The sequence below is a fragment of the Callithrix jacchus genome, chromosome 15 (assembly GCF_049354715.1).
Source record: "Callithrix jacchus isolate 240 chromosome 15, calJac240_pri, whole genome shotgun sequence".
Taxonomy (NCBI): domain Eukaryota; kingdom Metazoa; phylum Chordata; class Mammalia; order Primates; family Cebidae; genus Callithrix; species Callithrix jacchus.
This window is the reverse complement of record NC_133516.1, coordinates 92,882,643-92,908,211: the sequence shown is the minus strand read 5'-3', so window position 1 is coordinate 92,908,211 and position 25,569 is coordinate 92,882,643. Positions and strand designations below refer to the sequence as shown.

Sequence of the window (25,569 nt, the reverse complement as noted above, 5' to 3'; positions counted from 1 at the left end):
AAACTAGAAGGCAAAGGTACAATGTGTTTAAAATCTAAAGAGAAATGATTTCTGGCTTGAAATCTTACAGCTAATCAGTCAAACTTTTAATTATTTACATTGGTAGAATAAGAGTATTTCAGACATGCCAGGTCTCTAAAGTATTACCACCAAAATTTTCTCAAGAAGCTATTGACATATGTTCCGCTAAAATGAGCAAGGCATGGTAAATGGAAAAACGTGGTGTTCAATTCAACAGAGTCCTAGGGGATTCATCAGGAAAATAGTGAAGGGAGATCCCAGGATGAAGCTATGTACTAGGCACTGTGAACAACTAGCCCCGGGACATAATTTTTTTTTTTTTTTTTTTTTTTAGACAGGGTCTTGCTCTGTTACCCAGGCTAGAGTGCAATGGCCCTATCAGTGCTCACTGCAGCCTCCACATCCCTGGCTCCAGTGATCCTCCTGTCTTAGCCTCCCAAATAGCTGGGACCACAGGCATGTACCACCATGCTCGGCTAATTTTTGTATTTTTTTGTAGAGATGGTTTTACCATGTTGCCCGGGTTGGTCTCAAACTCCTGGACTCAAGCAGTCCACCCTCTTCAGCCTCCCAAAATGCTGGGATTACAGGCATAAGCCACCATGCCCAGCCCAAGACATAATGGTTTGAAGAGATTTCCAAAAAGTTGATGGGTTTTAAATCTCCTCCCAGTACAGTTGGGGGAAGGGTTTGGCAGATTAGTAAATGCAAAGAGAGATAAGTAAAACAAAAAGCAAGAAAGGAGAAAGAATTACAGTGTGCTATATGTGGCCCAGTGGTAATAATATTTACATCCTAAAAATGCAAGCCTTGAATTTGTCTACTCAAGAATATGATATAACAGTATTGATAAAGAGGGGTAATGGAAATTGTTTACGTGTCTGAGTAGGGAGTAGAGGAGTGAAAATGCTAATCAACTTCCATTATGTATGTTACGTAGAGTTACAAAGAGAAGCATTGAGGGCTTCATCCAAGCACAGCTGCACTTAAAAACAAAGTCAAAGATAACTCTAGAAGCAAAATATAGTGGAGATGATTGGCCAGGAGACCAGTTTTACTTGTTTTAAAAATAGGTTTTGAAGAGGGTAAGCATATGTAACTTTCGATTTTAAAAAGAACAAAACTTTTGTGAATCTTCAACTATGAGATAAAATCCAATCCATTATTCATAGCCTTACATTTCTGTTTCCAGCCCCTACTTCTGTTCCATATGACAACTATTAGTACTCATACTAATGATGGTATTTTCTTTTTAACCATTCCTGTAAGACCTGTTTGAAGCCCAACCTTGTTGATACTTCCCTTTTTTAACATACAGGTCTTGTGCTGTCGAGGTTAGGTGATCGAGACCATCCTGGCCAACATGGTGAAACCCCACCTCCACTAACAATACAAAAATTAGCTGGGTGTGGTGGCACACACCTGTAGTCCCAGATACTCTGGAGACTGAGGCAGGAGAATCGCATGAATCTGGGAGGCGGAGGTTGCTGTGAGCTGAGATCCCACCACTGCACTCCATCCAGCCTGGGACGGAGTGAGACTTCATCTCAAAAAAAAAAAAATTGTATTCCAATTATTTCAGGTTTTTAAAATAAAAGTAAAAAATGACCAGGTGAGATGGCTCACACCTATAATCCCAGCACTTTGGGAGGCCAAGGGCTGGATCATGACATCAGGAGTTCGAGACCAGCGTGGCCAACATAGTGAAACCTCGTCTCTACTAATAATACAAAAAATTAGCCAGATGTGGTCGAAGGCACCTGTAATCCCAGCTACTCAGGAGGGTGAAGCAGGAGAATCGCTCGAACCAGGAGTCAGAAGTTGCAATGAGCCCAGAGTGCGCCACAGCACTCCAGCCTGGGCAACGGAATGAGACTCCATCTCAAAATAATAATAATAAAATAAAATTTAAGAAAACAAAAAACTTGTGCTGTCATCAGACTTCATCCTCTCCAGAATAGGGCTTGAGTCTTATCCCTTTTATCTTTATAATCTAGTACCTATGGTTTTTTACATAATACATGTGTTTATTGATTTATATAATTGTAACAAAAACAAAGTTCAAATATGAGTTGAGTTTCATTTAACATTTTGTAATGGTAATTTAATGAGAATTTTGTTTACTTTTCTTTTAGTTGTGTAAAAAACAGTTTCAGTACAGTGCCTCCTTGCGAGCACACCTTATTCGTCATACCAGAAAAGATGCACCCTCTTCATCTTCATCCAATTCTACATCTAACGAAGCATCAGGAACATCATCTGAGAAGGGCAGAACCAAACGGGAATTTATATGTTCCATATGTGGAAGAACATTACCTAAATTATACTCTCTTCGAATACATATGTTAAAGCACACAGGTGTAAAGCCACATGCATGCCAGGTAAAGCTGTAACATTTATTTTGCTATTTAAAGAACATTAGAACTTAACTATGGGCACCAAAGAGACTAGTGGGATAAGTATTCTCAAGTCACTCATATTTGTAAAATGTCAGGGAAATGTATGACTTCTTTATTGCCTAGATCAAAGGTGATTCCCTATCATCATACATTTTTAATTTGCTCTCTGAAGTTGTAATTTAAATCTATTTAAGATGTTTGTGAAAACTTACTAGAGTCCAGAGAATGTATAGGGTAAAAAATAACCAATTTATCCTTCCATTCATTCCTTAATCTTCAACAAGACCAACCTGGACTGGAAAGGAACCCATGGCTTTAACAAATCTCTGTGGTCTGTAATAGTCCTGCCTAAGCTGTGTTCTTCTCTAGAGCTAAGGATTGAAAGTACCTAAATGCCAGGCCAGGAGCAGTGGCTCACGCCTGTAATCCCAGCACTTTGGGAGGCCAAGGCAGGTGGATCATAAGGTCAGGAGTTTGAGACCAGCCTGGCCAACATGGTGAAATGCCGTCTCTACTAAAAATCAAAAAACAAAATACTAGCTGGGCATGGTGGTGGATGCCTATAATCCCCAGCTACTTGGGAGACTGAGGCAGGAGAATCACTTAAACCTGGAAGGCAGAGGTTGCAGTGAGCTGAGGCGGAGGTTGCACCACTGCACTCCAGCCGGGCAACAGAGCAAGAATTTGTCTCAAAAAAAAAAAAAAAGATACCTAAATGCCAAATCATGAATCCTGTAATTAGCCGCTTCAGGCTATTTGGAACAGTGAAAAATTTCTAATAGCACTTGTAACTTTATATATGAGTATGACTCAGTTTGGGTTTTACTGTCTGTTTTGAGACAAGGTATTGCTCTATCACCCAGGCTGGATTGTAATGGCATGATCACAGCTTACTGCAGCCTCCACCTCCCAGAGGCTTACACCATCCTTCCACCTTAGCCTCCCAAGTAAATGGGATTACAGGTGTGCACCACCACACCTGGCTAATTTTTTTTTATATTTTGTGGAGATGGGAATCTCACTCTCTTGCCCAGGCTGGCCTCAAGTTCCTGGGCTCAACTAGTGTTCCTGCCTCAGGCTTCCAAAGTACTGGAATTACAGGTGTGAGCCACTATGCTAGGCCTAACTCAGTTTTTTAAAATTAAAAAACAGTATTCAGGCCAAGTGTGGTGGCTCACGCCTGTAATCCCAGCACTTTGGGAGGCCGAGTCAGGCAGATCACCTGAGGTTGAGTGAGACAAGCCTGACCAACATGGAGAAACCCCATTTCTACTAAAAATACAGAATTAGCCGGGTGTGGTGTCCTGTCTGAAATCCCAGCTACTCGGAAGGCTGAGGCAGGAGAGTCACTGGAACCCGCGAGGCCAAAGTTGCAGTGAGAAGATTTCACCATTGCACTCGAGCCTGGGTAATAGGAGCAAAACTCTGACTTAAAAAAAAAAGTTTTGGAACCAGTGAGATTTTTTCTTTTTTTATTTTAATAATTTTTGAGGAACAGGTGGTGTGTGGTTACATGCATAAGTTTTTAGTGATGATTTCTGAAATTTTGGTGTACCCATCACCTGAGTAGTCTACACTGTACCTGGTGATGTAGTCTTTTATGCCTCACCCCCAACTCACCCTTTCCCCTTATTCATAGCTTAGCTCTCACTTAAAAGTGAGAACATACGACGTTTGGTTTTCCATTCCTGAGTTGTTACTTCACTGAGAGTAATGGTCTCCAAACGCTATAACCTGGGAGACGGAGATTGCAGTAAGCCGAGATTGTGCCACTGCACGTGTGTGTGTGTGTGTGTGTGTGTGTGAGAGAGAGAGAGACACACACACACACCCATATATACCACATTTTCTTTATCTGCTTGTTGAATTATGGACATTTGGGCTGGTTGCATATTTTTGCAACTGTGAATTGTGCTGCTGGAAATATGCATGTGCAAGTACCTTTTTCATCTATCAATGAGTTGTGTTTTGTTCTTTTTTTTTGCCAGAATCTCTGGGACACATTTTATTTATTTATTTTTTATTTATTTTTTTAAATTGCATTTTAGGTTTTGGGGTACATATGCAGAACATGCAAGATACTTGCATAGGTACACACATGGCAGTGTGTTTTGCCGCCTTCCTCCCCTTCACCCACATTTGGCATTTCTTCCCAGGCTATCCCTCCCCAGCTCCCCCCACCGCTGTCCCTCCCCTATTCCCCCCAATAGACCCCAGTGTGTAGTACGTCCCTGTGTCTATGTGTTCTCATTTTTCATCAAAGACAAGGTCTTTCCTGTTTTGTTAACCAGGTCAGAGTACAGTGGCATTATCTTAACTCACAGTAAACTCAAACCCCTGATTTCAAGCAATCCTCCTGTATCAGCCACCCAAGTAGCTAGAACTTCAAGTGCATGCCACCACACCCACCTAATTTTTTTCTTTTTTTTTTTTTAGTTTTTGTAGGTTCTTGCTGTATTGCCCAGGCTGGTCTTGAACTTCTGGTCTCAAGCTATTCTTCTACCTTGGTCTACCAAAGTGCTGGGATTATAGGGGATTATAGGCAAAAGCCACTACACCTGTCCTCCAATTAGATATTTTATATTTCTCTTTTTTGTACCCTTTTATTATATTAGAAGAGAATGAGGTGGACCCTCATGTACCCTTCACCCAACTTCAGTAGTTACCAGCTCGTGGTCACATGTGTTTTATGTATACTCTTTTTTTTTTTTTTTTTTGACACAGAGTTTCACTCTTGTTACCCAGACTGGAGTGCAATGGCATGATCTCGGCTTGCCATAACCTCTGCCTCCTGGGTTCAAGCAATTCTCCTGCCTCACCCTTGCGAGTATTTGGGATTACAGGCATGTGCCACCATGCCCGGCTAATTTTGTATTTTTAGTAGAGACTGGATTTCTCCATGTTGTTCAGGCTGGTCTTGAACCTCCGATCTCAGGTGATCCACCTGCCTCAGCCTCCCAAAGTGCTGGGGTACTCCCCCCACCCCGCTCCCCTGCCAGTTATTTTGAAGCCAAGTCCTAAGGATCACTTTATTCATAAATGTATGTATGTATGTATTTTTATTTTTGTTTTTTTGTGACACATTCTTGCTCTGTCACCCAGGCTGGAGTATGGTAGTGCCATCTTGGCTCACCGCAACCTCCACCTCCTGGGTTCAAGCAATTCTCCTGCCTGAGACTCCCGAGTAGCTGTGATTACAGGCACCTGCCACCATACCTGGCTAATTTTTTTTTTTTTTTCTTTTTTAGTAGAGATGGGGTTTCACCATGTTGACCAGGCTGGTCTGAAACTCCTGACCACAAATGATCTGCCTGTCTCGGCCTCCCAAAGTGCTGGGATTATAGGTGTGAACCACCGTGCCCAGCCATAAATTTAAATACCAAGTATTAGTTGGGCCTCTGGTCTTCCCATGTGGCACTACTCAATGTGTGGCCTATAGGAGATAAGTACAGAAATAGAGTAAGCATGTAGAAACTGTCATAGCAATTTGACCGTTGTCACATCTTTTTTTTTTTTTTTTTTTTTGAGGTGGAGTTTCGCTCTTATTGCCCAGGCTGGAATGCAGTGGCTCAATATCAGCTCACTGTAACCTCCACCTCCCAGGTTCAAGCGATTTTCTTGCCTCACCCTCCCAAGTAGCTGGGATTACAGGCATGTGCCACCACATCTGGCTAATTTTGTATTTTTTAGTAGAGACGGGGTTGCTCCATGTTGGTCAGGCTGGTCTTGAACTCCTGACCTCAGGTGATCCACCTGCCTCAGCCTCCCAAAGTGCTGGGGTTATAGGCATGAGCCATCATTTTTATTGTGTTTAACAGAAATTTCTCTCGGTGGACTGTGGAAAGGAAAAAAGTATCAATCCTTAGTGTATCTGTAAGGGTTTTGCCAAAGGAGATTAACGTTTGAGTCAGTGGGCTGAAAAGACAGACCCACCCTTAATCTGGTTCATCACAGTTTGAAAAGTACTGTTCTAGTTGGTGTAGCAGGAAATGGTACATTGTTCTTGATTAAGCTCCCATGTCTCTTAATAGAAGGTTTACTATTTACCAGTCTCAAGGATAGCATAAGGTTTGTCTGATTTTTACTATTTTGAGAGTCTCTGGTGATCACATGGATTTAAGAAAGTTAACAATATCTGTTGAATACTGAATCAGAAGAGGGGTCACCTTTCAAGTTGGTTTCAACTTTCACTCTGTCACTGTGTTTATTATAAGTTAAATAACTTAAATATTATTTAAAATAACATTCATTTTCTCTGTCCTCATTGTTAGAAAGTCTCCCTTTTTATTTTATTGACTTTATCACCCCCGTTCTATCTTAGGTCTGTGGAAAGACATTTATCTATAAGCATGGTCTAAAATTACACCAGAGTCTCCATCAGTCACAAAAGCAGTTCCAATGTGAGCTGTGTGTTAAGTCATTTGTTACCAAACGGAGTCTTCAAGAACATATGAGTATTCACACAGGTAATGAGAAAGTTATATTGACATAGTTACATTTCATAAATATTAATTTATAATGATTATGCTTTAATTATACCAGAAATTATGTTAATAAACTGATAGTTGTATGTGCTCAATTTTGTATTGAGACAGTATTTAAAATTAAAAGCATTTTTTTAACTGCTGCATTTTCTTAAATCTGGTTTTATAGCTGTGTTTGTGTACAAAATATTCATTGTTTGCTTCAGTGTAGAAAAATGTGTACTAAGTGTTAAAATCAGCATAATTTAAATCTAGGCATAAAGAAGTGATCATGCTTTTAGAAAATTAAACGGTAGGTAGACATAATTGTCAACATAGGAGTTGGCTTATATTTTTTGTCCATGTTTACTTATTTTTAGATGTTTTAAAGCAGAAATATAGGAATAGCCAATGAAGGGTAGATGCCTGCTGCAACTTATATTCAACTCTATTACTATTACAATCCATAGGTCATAGAACTGTATCACATTTCTTGGATTGTAGCCTCTGATAGTACTATAGTTGTAGAGAGGAAAGGGGGATTTTGACATGGTTTATTGTTATTCTTAGATGTCTGCCAAATGTTACAGCTTCCATGTCCCTTTGGTAAAATAACTTCCGAAATACGACATAAAGAATTCTGTTAAAAGAGGACTGATTGCTGGATATGTGACAGGGTTTTAATTTTATTTAATAGGAGAGTCCAAGTACCTTTGCTCAGTTTGTGGGAAGTCTTTTCATAGGGGTTCTGGACTCAGCAAGCACTTCAAGAAACACCAACCAAAGCCTGAGGTTCGAGGCTATCATTGTACTCAGTAAGTATTCAATATGTGAGGCATTCAGTTAATTTAATTATGTTTTTACTAAGTTTTCAAAAAAAATTTGAAGATGATATTAAACTAACTTCAGTTCCCTCTTGATTTTAAAGTCCTTTTTTTCTTGCCTAAGTGTTACTATTTTTAAACATCTTTGTGATGTAAATTATAAGCTATACAAATCACTCATTTAAAGTGATTTAAGGAGATTTTCAAATGTACTACCTGGAGGTGGGGACTGTGGAAAGAAGGGTCTCACTAGCAGCCAGTTTCTTTCCCCCACTCGTCTTCATTTCCAGAGCCTCCTAAAATCTCTGTTATAATTGAGATAAAATTCATATAGCATAAAATTAATTGAGCCAAGCACAACAGCTCAAGCCTGTAATCCCAGAACTTTGGGAGGCCAGGGCAGGAGGATCATCTGAAGTCAGAAATTCGAGACCAGCCTGGCCAACATGGCGAAACCCCATCTCTACTAAAAATACAAAACTCAGCCAGTTGTGGTAGTGCATGCCCGTAGTGCCAGCTTCTTGGGAGGCTGAGGTAGCAGAATCACAAATCTGAGAAGTGGAGGTTGCAGTGAGCCAAGATTGAACCACTGCACTCCATCCTGGGTGACAGAGTGAGACTCGCCTAAAAAAAAAAAAATCATTTTAGGGTGGATGCAGTGGCTCATGCCTGTTATCCCAGCACTTCAGGAGACAGAGGTGGGAGGATTGCTTAAGGCCAGAAATTCAAAACTAGTCTGGGGAGGCAACATAGCAAGACCCTGTCTCTTGGGGAAAAAAATAAAAAGCCAGGAAGCTCTCTCTCTCTCTTTTTTTTTTTTTTTAACTTTGATTTTAGGTTCAGGGGTACATCAGAAAGCTCTCTTACAGGGATTCAACAATTTTTTTTTCTTTATTAAACATTTGCCTGGTCAGTATAAGCTTTTAATTAGTGTCTTGAGTTCCTGGTGAGGTTGAGTCTGACAGTTTGCCAGTTTATCCTCTGCTTTTATGGAGAGATGGGCTTTTGGAGTTTCCTACTTGCCATATTTGTTGATGTTACTCTAATTAGTCTTATTTTGAAACAGAGATAGTTTGTCGTCAATACATTTTCAGTTGTAAGTGAAAGTACACCCAATGAAAACAGGCTTGAATTAAGTGTAAAGTCTAGGAGTCTGAGTGGTTTCATGTAAACTGTATTCAAATTCATTAGCACTTGTTTTCTCAGAGGCACCACATGGTTGATGGCAGTGGTTTCAGTCTCACATCCTCAAAGGACAGTGGCAGTGGCAGTGGTTTCAGTTTCACATCCTCTCAAATCCCAGATTGTCAAACTTTGTCTCTGGTAGTTCCATCAAAGCCCTGAGGGTTACTCCAGTTACATCAAGTTAAGTCCGTCAACCCTGAGTCAGTCACTGTAAGGGAATACTGTGCTGTGATTGACTTAGGCCCAAGTCATTGCTCTCTCCTTAGGGTCAGAGGTAAAGCCTACCCTCAACACATGGACTGAGAATTAGAGGATTGAATAGGGATCTCAAAGTGGGGTCAGTTAGGGGAGAGGGAGAATAATAAATTTCCTCTGTAATAACTGTTGAGAACATGCACGATTCTTTCTAAAACATTTCTAGTGGTCTTATGATAAAAAGAACCTAAAACCCTGTAGCCTTTATGCAAGATTGGAAAATTAGGGAATTCTTTTAGGTTGAGATCATCTTTTGGAGTTCTAAAAAACTAAAAATAGTTACTGAGTTCTTGGAAACTTGTTTTAAAGGAATAAGATCATACAACTGGGTAACTGAACTTTATTGCAGATGTGAAAAAAGTTTCTTTGAAGCTAGAGATCTTCGCCAGCACATGAACAAACATCTTGGTGTGAAGCCATTCCAGTGCCAATTTTGTGATAAGTGCTATAGTTGGAAGAAAGATTGGTATTCCCATGTGAAGTCTCATTCTGTAACTGAGCCTTATAGGTGGGTAAATTTGAGAAGGAGCTGAACTTGATACATGTGTGTTCTCTGCTTGTTATGGCTGCTGCTGCTTTGGACAAAATAATTTGGTCTTTTCCCCTATTTTAGGTGTAATATATGTGGCAAAGAATTTTATGAAAAAGCTTTGTTCAGAAGGCATGTAAAGAAAGCCACTCATGGGAAAAAAGGAAGAGCAAAGCAAAACCTGGAACGGGTGTGTGAGAAATGTGGAAGAAAATTCACTCAGCTAAGAGAGTATAGGAGACACATGAACAACCATGAAGGTATCTATGCTTTGTATTATATGTATCTAAATAGAATAAAAGCCAGTTCAGTAGTGATTCTGCTTTTGCTGGCTGTTTCACCTTCCTTGGTAAGAGATTAATTTTATATCTTGATTCAAATGACAGAGGTGATCCGCAACCTGAGTACCTATTATTGTGTATACAGATTCCTATTTCAGTGAACTTAATTTCATATCAACATTGTTATGCTGAACTAAACTATTTGAAGCCTCTTTTTTATTATCCTAGGGTTATAGGATTGCTGTGTAGGAATGAAGGAATAAATGAGATCATGCACAGAAACTAAAATTTGTCTCTCAATCACATCTGTCCGTAGGAAGATCTTTAAAGAGATTTATAGTTTAGAATCTTGTTTATTCTAAGGAAAACTATTAGGGCCTAAATAAAACATTGCCATAGTCAAGGTAGAAAGGCTTGTCTACTATGCTTTTTAATAAAAGGAAATTTGGCCGGCAGTTTAAATGTATTTCAGTACTTGCACCTCACTACACTTGCTTTTTTTTTTTTTTTTTTTAGGAGTTAAGCCATTTGAGTGCTTAACATGTGGAGTCGCTTGGGCTGATGCCCGATCACTAAAACGCCACGTCAGAACACATACAGGTGAACGGCCCTATGTCTGTCCTGTATGTAGTGAAGCCTACATAGATGCTCGAACACTCCGTAAACATATGACTAAATTCCACAGAGACTATGTGCCTTGCAAAATTATGCTGGAAAAAGACACCCTTCAGTTTCATAACCAAGGAACTCAGGTGGCACATGCTGTTAGCATCTTAACAGCAGACATGCAGGAACAAGAAAGCAGTGGTCCTCAAGAACTTGAGACTGTGGTAGTGACAGGAGACACTATGGAAGCTCTGGAAGCTGTTGCAGCTACTGAAGAGTATCCATCGGTTTCTACACTTTCTGACCAAAGTATAATGCAAGTGGTTAATTATGTCTTGGCACAACAGCAAGGACAGAAGCTATCTGAAGTTGCAGAAGCTATTCAAACTGTTAAAGTAGAGGTAGCACATATTTCAGAAGGAGAATGAATACGTTATGAAGTTAAAAAGTAACATCTCTTGTACACTGAACTCACAGAACATTTGTTTACAGTTCTTTGTGACTATGTGCTTGGAGTTTACATATCAAGGCTCTGGGCTGTTTGGTAACAACATTTCCAAATATTCTGTCCGGCCGATGGGTTCTATCGAAAAGTCCATTGAGTGTAAAGGAATTGAAAACAAGTCTATTAGGTTGGTGCGATTACTTTAGTAATTGACTAATTAATTACTTTTGCACTAACCTAATATTTGATGGCAGTGGTTTATCATGATACACCTTTTATGAATTAATGTTTATAAATGACTGTACTGAATTTAAAACTGTACAGTTTCATTTGCATTTTGACATTATTATACATTTTGCATTTAAAAGGCTGCACCAGTTGGCTTTTCTTCTGTTTTATTCTCAAAATATAGAGATTCCGTGATTCATCTGCCCTGTTTATGGATTAAAAAGAAAATTATAATATAAAGCATTTCAATAGGATGCATAGGTATATTACTTTTAAATGCTTTAGATCTGTGATTCTTGACTATTTATTTTATCCCCTTTTCAGTCAGGGATTCTTTATTCTGTTTTTAAAGCACTTAATGAGTTACATGTTGTAATCAAGTTTGCACAATATATTTATCTATATGGGGAGCCCATAAATGAATAGCTAATTTTTCAAATGCCATTAAAATGCATGAAATGCTTATTAAAACCTTATTATACTGTCTCTTCAAGGCAAGTAAATTGACCATGAGAAAAGAACACTGTTATTAAACACTGTTGATGGAAAAAATCTCCTTGTTAACCTAGGACAATTAATGGGGAAAAAAATTTCTCATTCTTTGTAAAGAATGAACAAGTTGATAAGCTAGGTTTGATATGTTTTCAACTTTTGTATCATGTTTGTTTAATTTGGTTGAAAAACTGCAGTTGAGAAATCGGATAGCAATGTAGAAATTCACAGCAGCTCTGTGGATACCATGTAATTGTCAGATAATTTCAGAATATTGAAAATTAATGCAGCCCTCATAGTATAATACTTGAAGAAATTAATTGATTACAATTTCACCAAATTGTGGAAGGTAAATTTTTTTCTTTTGAGATGAAGTTTTGCTCTCGTTGCCCAGGCTGGAGTACAGTGGCACAATCTCAGCTTACCATAACCTCCGCCTCCTGGGTTCAAGTGATTCTCCTGCCTCAGCCTCCCAAAGTGCTGGGATTACAGGTGTAAGCCACCATGCCCAGACTGAAGATAAATTATTTTTAAAGGTTACCTGAAAACTATATTAATTCATATGTTTGATTTTTAAATCCCACCTCCTTAAAGCTATCCAATTTTCTGACTTTGAAAATAACCATGAGAGATGACACATTTCTCTCTGGGGAACTACCACTCAAAGTATAATTGTTAAAAATTAAGCCTGTAGGTATTAGAAGCTGTTATAAAGTATAAAATTAAGATATAAGCAGATCACATGTAAGTCATTCCTAAAGCACAGGAAAAGAATGTGCCTTGATGTATATATTATTAAGATGCCTCTCCCAGTTTACTTTAAAAATGGCTTTAAGAATAAAGAATAAATGTGATAGCTGTGCATGCATTATCTATTTGCATTTGCAAATTTTTCATTGTTTTAACAGCTGTGTGGCTGACTTTCCATTTTAAGAAGTGAATTGACATATAGCCCATAACTTTATAATGGCTGCTCATTTATCTTTCAGTTGGTGAAAAAGCATTTCAACCTGTCTAAAATTTGGAATTGTGTCTTTTATGTTCCATCCTCACTATTGTTATTAGATTTAGTTTAAAAATTGTATACAACCATTAATGTGTGTCATAAATATGTAAATAAAAGATGTTGAATCTTGTTTAAAAGCATGAGCTTTGGAGTTGGGCTTGTCACTATTTTCAATTCATAAATCAGTTGTTACTTGATATGTTACTAAGTTAATTTATTTTAAAATGGAAAGGTAATCAAACATGAAAAAATAACAATTGGAGGAACACTTAATATTAAAACTCCTTACTCTTATAAATATAATTGATATGGACAGGAGGCAAGGAAATAATGGGTAGAAGGGGGCAGTTCCCCAGCAAAGGCCTGGAAAACCCATGGCCCTAAATGGGAACAGGCATTCCTGTTTTCACGCCCAAATGTTGCTTTGTGGTCCACCACAGCCCCTGATCCTGTACCCATATAAACCCTAAACCCCAGGCTCCATGAGCAAAAGAGCAATGTGGCAGAGAAGGAGCATCTAAACGTTGAAAGGAGTTCAGCTGGGGATGGTCGGAGAGATCAGCCATGGGATGGCTGAACTCCAGGGGAAGATGATCTTCCCACTCCATCCCCTTTCCAACTCTCCATCCATCCCACTGAGAGCCACCGTTATCTGGCAATAAAATCCCCTGCATTCACCATCCTTCAGTTTGTCCATGTGACCTAATTCTTCCTGGATGCCAGACAAGAACCCAGGTACCAAGAGGGCACTGAGCTGGTTAACACTTAAGCCATCTGTGGACAGCAGTGCTAAAGGAGCACTGTAACATGCCCACTGGGGCTTCAGGAGTCACCTGCACCTCCAACCAGATGCTACTATGGGGCCAGAGCTCAAAAGCGCTCAATCCAGCTCCTACACTTGCCCAGTCTGTGTGCTCCCCCTTCTGTAAGGGGTTTGGCTGAACAGATAAGCCATACCCCCATCACATGTCCTGTGAGTGTATCAGGGAACTCTCCTGTTTTGTAATCTTGCCATAAAATTAACTACTGTGCCATCAGCCATCAGCTTTCAATAATTTAAATGTGTAGAATTTATAAACTCCATGTAGAAACAAATGTTAAGGTTCCAAAAATTCAGCACAGTTTTAATGTTACCATGAGGGCATTGCTAATTTATAACAATTTCTTTTTAGAAGCATAAAGCATATTGCTGTCATCAGATGACTTCCAAAAACTCTAGGTGTCTCCTGATCAAATATCGAGTCCTTAAGCATTTGTGGCTACTTGTTACTGCTGCTGGTACTAAGCGATTTGAGTCACTGCGGTTACCCCCTGAAATGCCATGTATTGTCAATGGAAATGAATTAAGTAATGCTCTAACAGGTTTCATATGTTCATTTTACTAAAAGCCGATGCGGGGGTTGCATAATTGCACAAGATAAACTGTTGAATTTAGAGCTAAACCAGACCTTCAGTCTTTTTCCCCTCTTGTTCTTATAGCATTGGTAAAAACTGTGTGGGCATGATGTTTTGTTTTTTTGAGACAGAGTCTCTGTTGCCCAGGCCAGAGTGTAGTTGTGCAACCATGGCCCACTATAGCCTTGACCTCCTGGGCTCAAGCAGTGCTGCCTCAGCCTCCCAAGTAGCTGGGACCACTAGCTCCCAAAAAGCCCAGCTAGGTAATTTATTTTTTGTAGAGATGGGGTCTCTCCTTGTTGCCCAGGCTGGTCTCAAATTCCTAGGCTCAAGTGATCCTCCCACCTAAGCCTTCCTGAGTACTGGGATTACAGGTGTGAGCCACCATACAGGGCCGATGATGTTTTCTGTCCATGATTCTTTTTTTCAAATCTGTAATCTTCTTGGAGGTTTCTAACAGGGGTTTTACATCCAGTGCTTGGCACATGTTCAGTAAAAGCCTTTGTTTCAGCTGATCCTACTAATTTACCAGTACTAGTTATTGAAATGTGTGGAGCAAAGATACATAAATAATTTCTTTAATCACTTAAAATATGCCATATTTATTTTATAGTCTATTGTAATTTGAGAGTTTCATTTTGTTTGTTTGTTTGTTTGCTTGCTTTTTTGCTAGTCAAGTGAAGCAGTGGGCATGGAGAAGTTATGACCAATTAGTTGTAAATACCTCTGCAACTGGATCAGCCGTCTGAAGTTTTGAAGTTTAATATTACCGCTATTCAATTTTTTGGCGAGGAAGGGGACAGGGACAGGGTCTCACTCCCATCACCCAAGCTAGAGTGCAGAGGCACTATCATCGTTCACTGCAGCCTCCACTTCTGGGCTCATGCGATCCTCCCACCTCAGCCTCCCAAAGTGCTGGGACTACAGGTGTGAGCCACTGTGCCCAGCCCTTCAAGGAGTTTTATATTTTAGAGTATGAGTTCATCTCTTATAGGGCCTGCTATGGTTGAAATGTTTGTATCTGTCAGAATTCATGTTGAAACTTCTTAATTCCTAATGCAGCAGTATTGAGGTATGGCTTTGAGAAGTGATTGGGTCATGAGACCCTTGCCCTCATGAATGTATTTGTGCCTTATAAAAGGGCTGGAAGCTACTAGCTAAATTCTTTTTGCCGTTTTTGCCTTATGGCCCTATGCCATGTGAGAACACAGCAACAAGGCTCCATTTTGGAAGCGGACAGCAGCCCTTGCCAAACACTGAGCCTAGTGGAGCCTCGATCTTGAACTTCCCAGCCTCCAGAACAGTGACAATAAATTTATGTTATTTATAAATTATGCAGCTTATGGTATTTTGGTATAGCAGCCCAAATGGACTAATGGCCTTATTTTAGGGAATCTTATGCCACCTACCTAGGTTGAAGATAGTTGCTTCCAGATCCGTTTTGAAACCAGCCTGACCAACATGGAGAAACCCCGTAAAAATACAAAATTGGTCGGGTGTGGTGGCCGGAGCCTGTAATCCCAGCTACTCAGGAGGCTGAGGCAGGAGAATCACTTGAACCTCGGAGGCAGAGGTTGTAGTGGGCCGAGATCATGCCATTGCACTCCAGCCTGAGCAACGAGGGTGAAACTCTGTCTCAAAAAAAAGCTTCTGGGGAGGCTTTTGGCCTGCCTGAAGCTCGGCATGAGACAAATACCCTTCTCTCTCTGGGGTGGTGAATGGATTTTTTTCTGGTTTGTATTTTTGCTGAAAGTGAAGCTGGACGTTGGTCCCAGCTTCGTGTGGAGCTGTTTCCATTTTTGTGTTCCCAAACCCTGATCTCTTGTCACCATCTGGCAGCCCGAAGCCGACCCCTTTGGGACTGGCGTTTTCATCTACTAGAGGATACTGCAGCTTCCACTTAGTTTCATATTCAGAGCCCTTTCTTACAAAGTACTTTGACTTCCACAGGAGATTAATAAGCAGAAATGCTCAGGTGTCTTAGCTGCCAAATACTGAAAGCCAAGTCGTGTTGTTTTTAAAACTATTTTTACCCTCAGTTATTCTCTTCTTTCTTGGGGTGTCATATTTTAGCAGTCTTCCTTCCCATTGATCATATTTTGGCAGTTTTATTTTCACCCTCAGTACCTTTGTATGTCATTCTCTCCATCTTCTCCCTTCCTGATAACCTATGAGAGTCCCTTGACCTGATTTTCAATTGTTTTTATTTAATTATCTATTGCATTCTTCATTTCAAAAATTATATTTTTCTTATGCTAGAATTTCCACTTGGTTCTTCATAGATGCTTATTTCTGCTTCCCATTTCCATTCAGCTTACTTTGCTGATTTTATTCATATGTTCATTTAAAATTCTTATTGAGCTGGGTGCGGTGGGTCAGGCCCGTAATGTCAACACTTTGGGAGGCTGAGGTGAGTGCATCATTTGAGGTCAGGAGACCAGCCTGGCCAACATCATGAAACCCCATCTCTACTAAAAATACAAAAAAATTAGCTGGGTATGGTGGCAGGTGCCTATAGTCCCTGCTACTAGGGAGGCTGAGGCAGGAAAATCATTTGAACCTGGGAGGCAGAGGTTGCAATAAGCCAAGATCATGCCACTGTACTCCAGCTTGAGTTACAGAGTGAGACTCCCTCTGGAAAAAAAAGAAAAAAATTGGCCGGGCATGGTAGCACTCCTATAATTCCAGCTACTCGGGAACCTGAGGCAGGAGAATTGCTTGAACCCAGGAGGCAGAGGTTCCAGTGAGCTGAGTTCGCACCACTGCACTCCAGCCTGGGCAACAGAGGGAGACTCCATTTAAAAAAAAAAAAAAAAAATTGGGCTGGGTGCAGTGGCTCATGCCTGTAATCCCAGTACTTTGGGAGGCCAAGGCAGGTAGATCACATGAGGTCAGGAGTTCGAGACCAGCCTGGCCAACATGGTGAAACCCTGTCTACTAAAAATACAAAAATTAGCTGGGCATGGTGACCAAGTGCTTTTAGTCCCAGCTACTTGGGAGGCTGAGGCAGAAGAATAGTTTGAACTCAGGAGGTTGAGGTTGCAGAGAGTGGAGATTGTGCCACTGCACTCCAACCTGGGCAACAGAGCAAGACTCTGCCTCAGAAACCTGAGACTGGCCTTCTGAGGTATCTTTTCAGGTTTTTTTTGCATGCCTCATCCCAATGGCTTCATCTGGACCCAACTACCCTCCTGTGGCTCCAGCCAGAAGTGACTCAGGGCAGAAGGACTTCAACTCCCTGTGATTTCACCTCCGAACCATCAAATCAGCAGCAAGCACTCCTAGTTGAGCAGCCCCTACCGCTTTCCCCAAACTGCCTTTGAAAAATCTCTAACCTTGGCCAGCACTTTGGGAGACCAAGGTGGGTGGATCACAAGGTCAGGAGTTCGAGACCAGCCTGGACAATATGGTGAAATACTGTTTCTACTAAAAATACAAAAAATTAGCTGGGCATGGTGGCGTGTGCCTGTAATCCCAGCTACTCAGGAGGCTGAGGCAGGAGAATTGCCTGAACCCAGGAGGCGGAGGTTGCGGTGAGCAGAGATCGTGCCATTGCACTCCAGCCTGGGTAACAAGAGCGAAACTCCGTCTCAAAAAAAAAAAAAAATCTGAGACTAGGTAATTTATTATAAAAAGGTTTAATTAGCTCACAGTTCCAAAGGCTGTGCAGAAAGCATGGCTGGGGAGACCTCAGGAAACTTGCAATCATGGCGGAAGTCAAAGGAGAAGTGGGCCTGTCTTACATGGCTGGAGCAGGAGGGAGAGAGGGTGGGAAGGTACCACACACTTTTAAACGACCGGATCTTGTGAGAACTCTATCAAGAGAACAGCACTAAAGGAAGAAATCCACCCTATACTCCAATCACCTCCCACCATGCCCCACCTCCAACATTGAAGACTATAATCATATTGGCCATTCAGATATCCTTTTTGTGAAGTAATTATTTCTTTTTTTCTTTGGTTTTGGTTTTTTGTGTTTGTTTGTTTGATTATTTTGACTCAGAGTCTCACTCTGTTTCCCAGGCTGGAGTGCAATGACGCGATTTCGGCTCACTGCAACCTCCACCTCCCGGGTTTAAGTGATTCTCCTGCCTCAGCCTCGCAAGTAGTTGGGATTATAGGCACCTGCCATCATGCCTGGCTAATGTTTTCTGTATTTTAGTAGAGACAGGGTTTCACCATGTTGGCCCGGCTGGTCTTGAATGCCTGAAATCAGGTAATCTGCCTGCCTCGGCCTCCCAAAATGCTGGGATTACAGGTGTGAGCCACTGAGCCCAGCCAGTAATTATTTCTTAATATCCTACCCACTTTCCAATGGGATTGTGTGTCTTTTTCTCCTTCTGAATGCAAACTCTTTGTCATTCATTATGCTTTGCAAATTCCATCTTCTACTTCAGAGCTTGTCTTTATATTGTCTTAATGGGATCTTTTCATGAATGTCCTTAATTTTAATGTCACCCAATTTATAAGTGTGTGTTTTTACAGACTTTCCCTGTTGGAAGGTCATTACATTTCCTTATTTTATCTTTTAAAAATTTTATGGGCGGCACCCAGGCTCACACCTGTAATACCATCACTTTGGGAGGTCAAGGTGGGCAGATCATGAGGTCAGGAGTTCGACACCAGCCTGGCCAACATAGTGAAACCCCATCTCTACTAAAAATACAAAAATTAGTCGGGCATGGCAGCATATACCTATAGTTCCAGCTACTCCAGAGGCTGAGGCAGGAGAATTGCTGGAACCCAGGAAGCGGAGGTTGCGGTGAGCCGAGATTGCACCACTGTACTCCAGCCTGGGCAACAGAGCTAGACTCCATCTTAAAAGAAAAGAAAAGAAAAATGTATGCCAGGTGCAGTGGCTCATGACTTTAATCCCAGCACTTTGGGAAGCTGAAGCAGGCAGATCACTTGAGGTCAGGAGCTCAAGACCAGCCTTGCCAAAATGGTGAAACCCGTCTCTACCAAAAATACAAAAATTAGCCAGACATGTTGGCACATGCTGTAATCCCATCTACTTGGGAGGCTGAGGCAGGAGAATTACTTGAACCCGGGAGTTGAAGGTTACAATGAACTAAGGTCATGCCACTGGACTCCATCCTGGGTGACAGAGTGACACCGTGTCAAAAAAGTTAAAAATATACATTTGATAATTTTACCTTTTTTTTTTTGAGACATAGTTTCCCTTTTGTTGCCCAGGCTGGAGTGCAGTGGTATGATCTTGGCTGGCTGCAATCTTTGCCTCCTGGGTTCAAGTGATTCTCGTGCCTCAGCCTCATGAGTAGCTTAGGACTAGAGGTGCCCTCCACCATGGCCAGCTAATTTTTGTGTTTTAGTGAAGAACAGAGTTTCATCATGTTGGCCAGGCTGGTCTTGAACTCCTGACCTCAGGTGATCCACCCACCTCGGCCTCCCAAAGTGCTGGGATTATAGATATAAGCCACCATGTGCAGCGATTTTACCCTTTTTTTTTTTGAGATGAGGTCTTGATCTGTCACGCAGGATGGAGTACAGTGGCTCAGTCATAGCCTTGAACTTCTGGACTCCAGGAATCCTTTCATCTCAGTGTTCCGAGTAGCTGGGGACAACAGACACCACCAATGCTGGCTTTCTTTGTTTGTTTGTTTTAAAGACGGGGTTTCAGCATATTGGTCAGGCTGGTCTTGAACTCCTGACCTCAGGTGATCCACCAGCCTCAGCCTCCCAAAGTGCTAGGATTACAGGCATGAGCCACCGCGCCCAGCTTATTTGTTTCTTTCCTCCATAGAGATGGGGGATCTCTTTTTCTTGTCTAGGCTGGTCTTGAGCTCCTGATTTCAAGTTATCCTCCCACCTCAGCTTCCAAAAGTGCTGGTATTACTGGTATGAGGCACCGTACCTGGCCTTACTTTTTTTTTAAGATGGAGTTTCAGCGTGTTGGTCAGGCTGGTCTTGAACTCCCGACCTCAGGTGATCCACCTGCCTTGGCCTCCAAAGTGCTTGGATTACAGGCATGAGGCTTTCTATATTTAGCTGTATAATCCATCTTGAATACAGCTAGAGACCAAGCTTCTTTTTTTAAGTATAGATTCCCAGTTATGCACACAGAATTTTTTGAACGTACTGACATTTCACCACTGCTCATCAGCGTCATCTTTGTCATGAATCTAGGGTACATACATATGTACGTTTCATTCCAGACTGTATTCTGCTTCTTCACTCTATTTTTGTATCCTTACACCAATAACACATCGCCTTAATTAATGTAGGTTTTTGATCATTTCGACATCTGGTAGAGTAAGTCCTCCCACGTTGTTCTTATTGCAGTTTGTCTTGGATATTCATTCCATGTGAATTTTAGAATCACATTGTCAGCTGGGAGCTGTGACTCACTCCTGTAATCCCAGCACTTTGGATGGCCAAGGTGGGTAAATCACCTAAGGTCAGGAGTTTGAGACCAGCCTGGCCAACATGGTGAAACCCTGTCTCTACTGAAAATACAAAAATTAGCTGGGCATGATAGCGAGGACCTGTAATTCCAGCTACTTGGGAGGTTGAGACAGGAGAATCACTTGAACCTGGGATGCGGAGGTTGCAGTGAGCTGAGATTATACCACTGCACTTTAGCCGGGGCAACGAGGGTAAAACTCCATCTCAAAAAGAGAAAAGAAAAGAATCACATTGTTAATTTTTGGTGGGATCTCAGCTCACTGCAACGTCTGCCTCACAGGTTCAAGCAATTCCCCTGCCTCAGTCTCCTGAGTAGGTTTACAAGGGCCCGCCACCATACCCAGCTAATTTTTGTATTTTTAGTAGAGATGGGGTTTTTAGCATGTTGGCTAGTCTGGTCTCGAACTCCTGACCTCCCAAAGAGCTGGGATTACAGGCATGAGCTGCTGCATCTGGCCTATTTTGTCAATTTTCATAACAAAAAACCTGCTTGAATTTGACTGGAATTGCATTGACACTAAATCAATTTGGGGAGAATTTATATTGTCGACGAAAAGAGTCGAACTCTGTAAAATATTTGAAGAGATTTATTCTGAGCCAAATATGAGGAACCATGGCCCATGACACAGCCCCCAGGAGGTCCTGAGAACATGTGCCCGGTGGTTGGAGTGCAGCTTGGGTTCATACATTTTAGAGAGGCACGACATCGATCAAACACATTTAAGAAATACATTGGTTTGGTCCAGAAATACAGGACAACTCAAAGCAGGGGCTTGAAGGCTATACATGAATTTAAACATTTTCTGGTTGACGATTGAGTCTGTTCAGGTTAAGATAAAAATTGTGGAGACCAAAGTTCTTTTGAAGTCTTATAGGGACTGCCCTTAGAGCCAATAGACGACAAATGTTTCTCATCAGATCTTAGTTAATCTCCTTAGGACTGGGAACATCTGGAAGAAAAAGATCCGGCTTTGTTAATAGAGATTCTTTACAGATGCAATTTCTCCCCCACAAAGAACAGTTTTGTAGGGCCATTTCAAAATATAGCAAAGAAACATGTTTTGGAGTATATTTTCATCTTCTTCCTTGTCTCATAATGTTATGCCAGAGTCAGGTTGGAAAGTAAACCACAGTATTTAGGGTTAAATAAAACCCATCTGATGAGAATTTGATTTGTAGGGCATGACTCCCCAGACCCCTTACCCAGGAACTTGGGCAAGATAAAAAATTAGAGTTTAGTCCTCAATAGCTTCATAATCCAGAATTTTTGTGTATAATGTTTTTGTAAGGTCTTTTAGGCTAACTGGCTGCACCATAGGCCATACCCTAAGCCACGTATGGCCTATGGCAGTCCCTGTGACCCGCACGTACACTGCTGGATGGCCTCCTAAAATTAGAAGATCTGAAGTAACTGGAAGCACCTGAGGTCAGGAGTTCAAGACTAGCCTGGCCAGAAATAGGAACATCTTTACACTGTTGGTGGGAGTGTAAATTAGTTCCACCATTGTGGAAGACAGTGTGGCAATTCCTCAAGGCCTTAGAAATAGAAATTCCATTTGACCCAGCAATCCCATTACTGGGTATATATCCAAAGGACTATAAATCATTCTACTATAAGGACATATGCACACGAATGTTCATGGCAGCACTGTTTACAATAGCAAAGACCTGGAACCAACCCAAATGCCCATCGATGATAGACTGGACTGGGAAAATATACACCATGGAATATTATGCAGCAATCAAAAATGATGAGTTCTTGTCCTTTGTAGGGACATGGATGAACCTGGAAGCCATCATTCTCAGCAAACTGACATAAGAACAGAAAATGAAATACCGCATATTCTCACTCATAGGCGGGTGATGAAAAATGAGAACACATGGACACAGGGAAGGGAGTACTACACACTGGGGTCTATTGGGGGGAATAGGGGAGGGACAGCGGTGGGGGGGAGCTGGGGAGGGATAGCATGGGGAAAAATGCCAAATGTGGGTGAAGGGGAGGAAGGCAGCAAAACACACTGCCATGTGTGTACCTATGAACCATCTTGCATGTTCTGCACATGTACCCCAAAACCTAAAATGCAATTAAAAAAAAATTTTAAAAGAAAAAAAAAAAAAGACCAGCCTGGTCATCATGGTGACACCCCATTTTTATAAAAAAAAAAAAAGAAAGAAAGAAAAGAGGAAGAATGATCAACCCCTGGGGCACCTAATTAACTTTGAGACATTCGCTGTTTTCTTTATTCCCGCCTCAACTGACAAGGCAATTGGACTTTGTAACCCACCTTGGTCAATCGTGTGACTCCAGACCCTATATCCTCCTGCCAGCTTGTAAAAACCGCCTTACACTGTAACTTCTGTAACTTTCCACTGCCTACACCAAACCTATAAAACCAACTCCTATCCCGCCGCCCCCCGCTGACTCTCTTTTCAGACTCAGCCCGCCCGCACCCCGGTGAATAAACAGCCATGTTGCTCACACAAAGCCTGTTTGGGGGTCTCTTCATTCAGAGCATGTGTTTCAACATTTGGTGATGAAACCTGGGATAGGGACTCCTTTGGGGGACCAGCCCCCTTCCCTGCTCCCTTTCTGGGAAGAGACCCACCCAGGATGTTGAGACATCAGACCAGATCAGCAGCTCACACTTGGCGTACGGAACAGCTCTCTTGCCACCTTCAGGTCAGGGAGCAGTCCCTGTCCCTCCTCTTTCTCTTTTCCTTCAGGGAAGAGGAGACAAGTTTCTTCCCTCTTTTTCTCTCTTTTCCTTTAAATCTTTCTCCTTTTAGTAGAGACAAAGGAGACACTTTTTATCCATGTAGAGACAGAGAAGACAAGTCTCTCCCTCTCACTCAAAAACTCCGACATCAAAAAAAAAAAACCTCCGACATCGGTCATGGACTCAGAAAAACAGTCTTTCCTTGGTGTCTGGTCAATCACAGGGATGCATGCCTTGATCACTCGCCCACGTTACAGCCTAGGAATCAGTCAGGGACCCCCACTGAAAACCCTGGGGGCTGCTCGCTCCTTCTCCTCGTCTCTACTCTAGTTTCCTTAAACTTACCTCCTTCTCTGTGTGCAATATTCCACCCTCTATTCCTCTGTCTTTGCCTCTGGCCTGTGTCTAAAAAACCTGAAAGCTCTTCAGCTGTTGCCTGATCTGAAACCTAAAAGTCTCATTTTTTCTGTAACACAGCCTGGCCTCAATACAAATGAGACAGTGGTTTCAAATGGCCAGAAAACGGCACTTTCAATTTGTCTATTCTGTGAGACCTAAACAATTTTTGTCAACAAATGGTCTTAAGTGCCTGATGTCCAGGCGTTTTTTTTTTTTTTATACTCCAGTCCCTCCCTAATCTCTGCTCTCAATGCAACCCGTCCCAAATTTTCCTTCTCTCCCTTCCATCCGCCCCTCCTGGATCTGCTGGTGACCCAGAATCATCCTTGTCCATTGACCATTCCGACCTTTCTCTTCCCCGCCTGTCTGAACCAGACCCCAATCCAGGCCCTAAGACCCCACCCCCAGAGCCTCCCTCCTCTTCCTCTGCCCACAACCCACCTCCTCATGCCCCTCATGTCACCTCCCCACCTCATAGCCAGTCCGGCTTACAGTTCAGTCCTGTGGCTACATCCTCCGCCCTGCGAGAGGTGGCTGGAGCCAAAGGCATAGTTAGGGTGCACGTGCCTTTCTCTTTATCCGAGCTTTCCCAGATAGACCAATGGTTAGGCTCCTTTTTCATCACACCCTACTGAATATATACAAGAGTTCTAATTCTTAACCCAGTCCTATAATCTCACCTGGGGTGACTTAAACGTCATCCTTACTTCTATGCTCACCCCAGAAGAACGCTTAATATGCATTTTATCACCCAATCAGCCCCTGACATTAAAAAAGCTATAGAAATTAAAATCTGGCCCTCAAACCCCACAACAGGAATTAATCAACCCTGCTTTCAAGGTGTTCAATAATAGGGAAGAGGCTGTCCGCTGGCAGCATGTCTCAGGATTACAAACACTTGCCTCTGTCATAAGCAAACCCCAGCCACACCACCCACTCACAAAGACTTCAGAGCGCGCAGAGTGCAGCGTCCAGCTGCCCCTCCCAGACCTTGCTTCAAGTATCAGAAACCTGGCCACTGGGCCGAGGAATGCCCACAGCCTGCAATTCCTCCTAAGCCCTGCCCCGTCTGTGCGGGGCCCCCACTGAAAATCAGACCGTCTGACTCACGTTGCTGTTCTTCGTCTTGGCGGCTGAAGACTGATGCTGCCCAAACATCTTGGAAGGCCCCTGAACCGTCACAGACCCTGAGCTTCAGGTAACTGACAGTGGATGGTAAGTCCATTCCCTTCTTAATCAACACGGGGGCCACCCTCCCCACGCTGCCTTCTTTCCAAGGACCTGTCTCCTTGGCCTCCATAACTGTTGTGGGAATTGACAGCAAGGCCTCCCGGCCTCTCACAACTCCCCAAGTCTGGTGACAGTCAGGCCGGCCCTCCTCTCCACGTTCCTCCTCCCTGCCTCACATGCTCACCCTACCCCCTCATCCTCTGGTGACTGCTTCCACGCAGAATACCAGCCCCTGGCTCATCTTTTAAACCCCTTATTTCTCTTCCACCATGGAAGTCCATCCTCAAAGCAATCGCATCTCCATGTTCCATCTGCCGCTCTAATACTCCTCAGGGTTTTCTCAGACCCCCCCCCACCGCCGGCTTTTTTCCTACATATCAGCCCTGCGAATTTTCCCCTACACAAAATTGGCAAATAAACTTCAAGCTGTGCCTAGGTAGGCGTTCCCCCTGTCTCTCTCCATCCCTGGCTGCCCTCCCCTTCATCAGACTCTCCCCAGACCCCTCTTCCTGTCTGCTTACACCCAACCTTGTTAATGAAAGTGAGTGGTTACCACACGCTTCCTCATACACCATGAAAACCAGAGCTCTCCCTCCACACAGTTACCCTACCAAACCCCGCTACAGCCTCTAGCAGCCGCAGCCCTTTCTGGTTTCCTTGGCATT

The 25,569-nt window shown here is 42.2% G+C and overlaps 1 protein-coding gene across 1 annotated transcript in view; it reads left to right on the top strand.

Moving 5' to 3' along the window:
• Positions 1 to 12,877, top strand: part of ZBTB11 (zinc finger and BTB domain containing 11) — a 32,548-nt gene extending 19,671 nt beyond the window's left edge. The window contains exons 6-11 of the mRNA XM_002758854.6: positions 2,157 to 2,402; positions 6,742 to 6,886; positions 7,581 to 7,698; positions 9,497 to 9,655; positions 9,761 to 9,936; positions 10,474 to 12,877. Of these exons, the coding sequence (XP_002758900.4) occupies positions 2,157 to 2,402; positions 6,742 to 6,886; positions 7,581 to 7,698; positions 9,497 to 9,655; positions 9,761 to 9,936; positions 10,474 to 10,991 (1,362 nt within the window). The 3' untranslated portion in view covers positions 10,992 to 12,877. The remainder of the gene's footprint in view (positions 1 to 2,156; positions 2,403 to 6,741; positions 6,887 to 7,580; positions 7,699 to 9,496; positions 9,656 to 9,760; positions 9,937 to 10,473) is intronic.
• Positions 12,878 to 25,569: the final 12,692 nt, after the last annotated feature.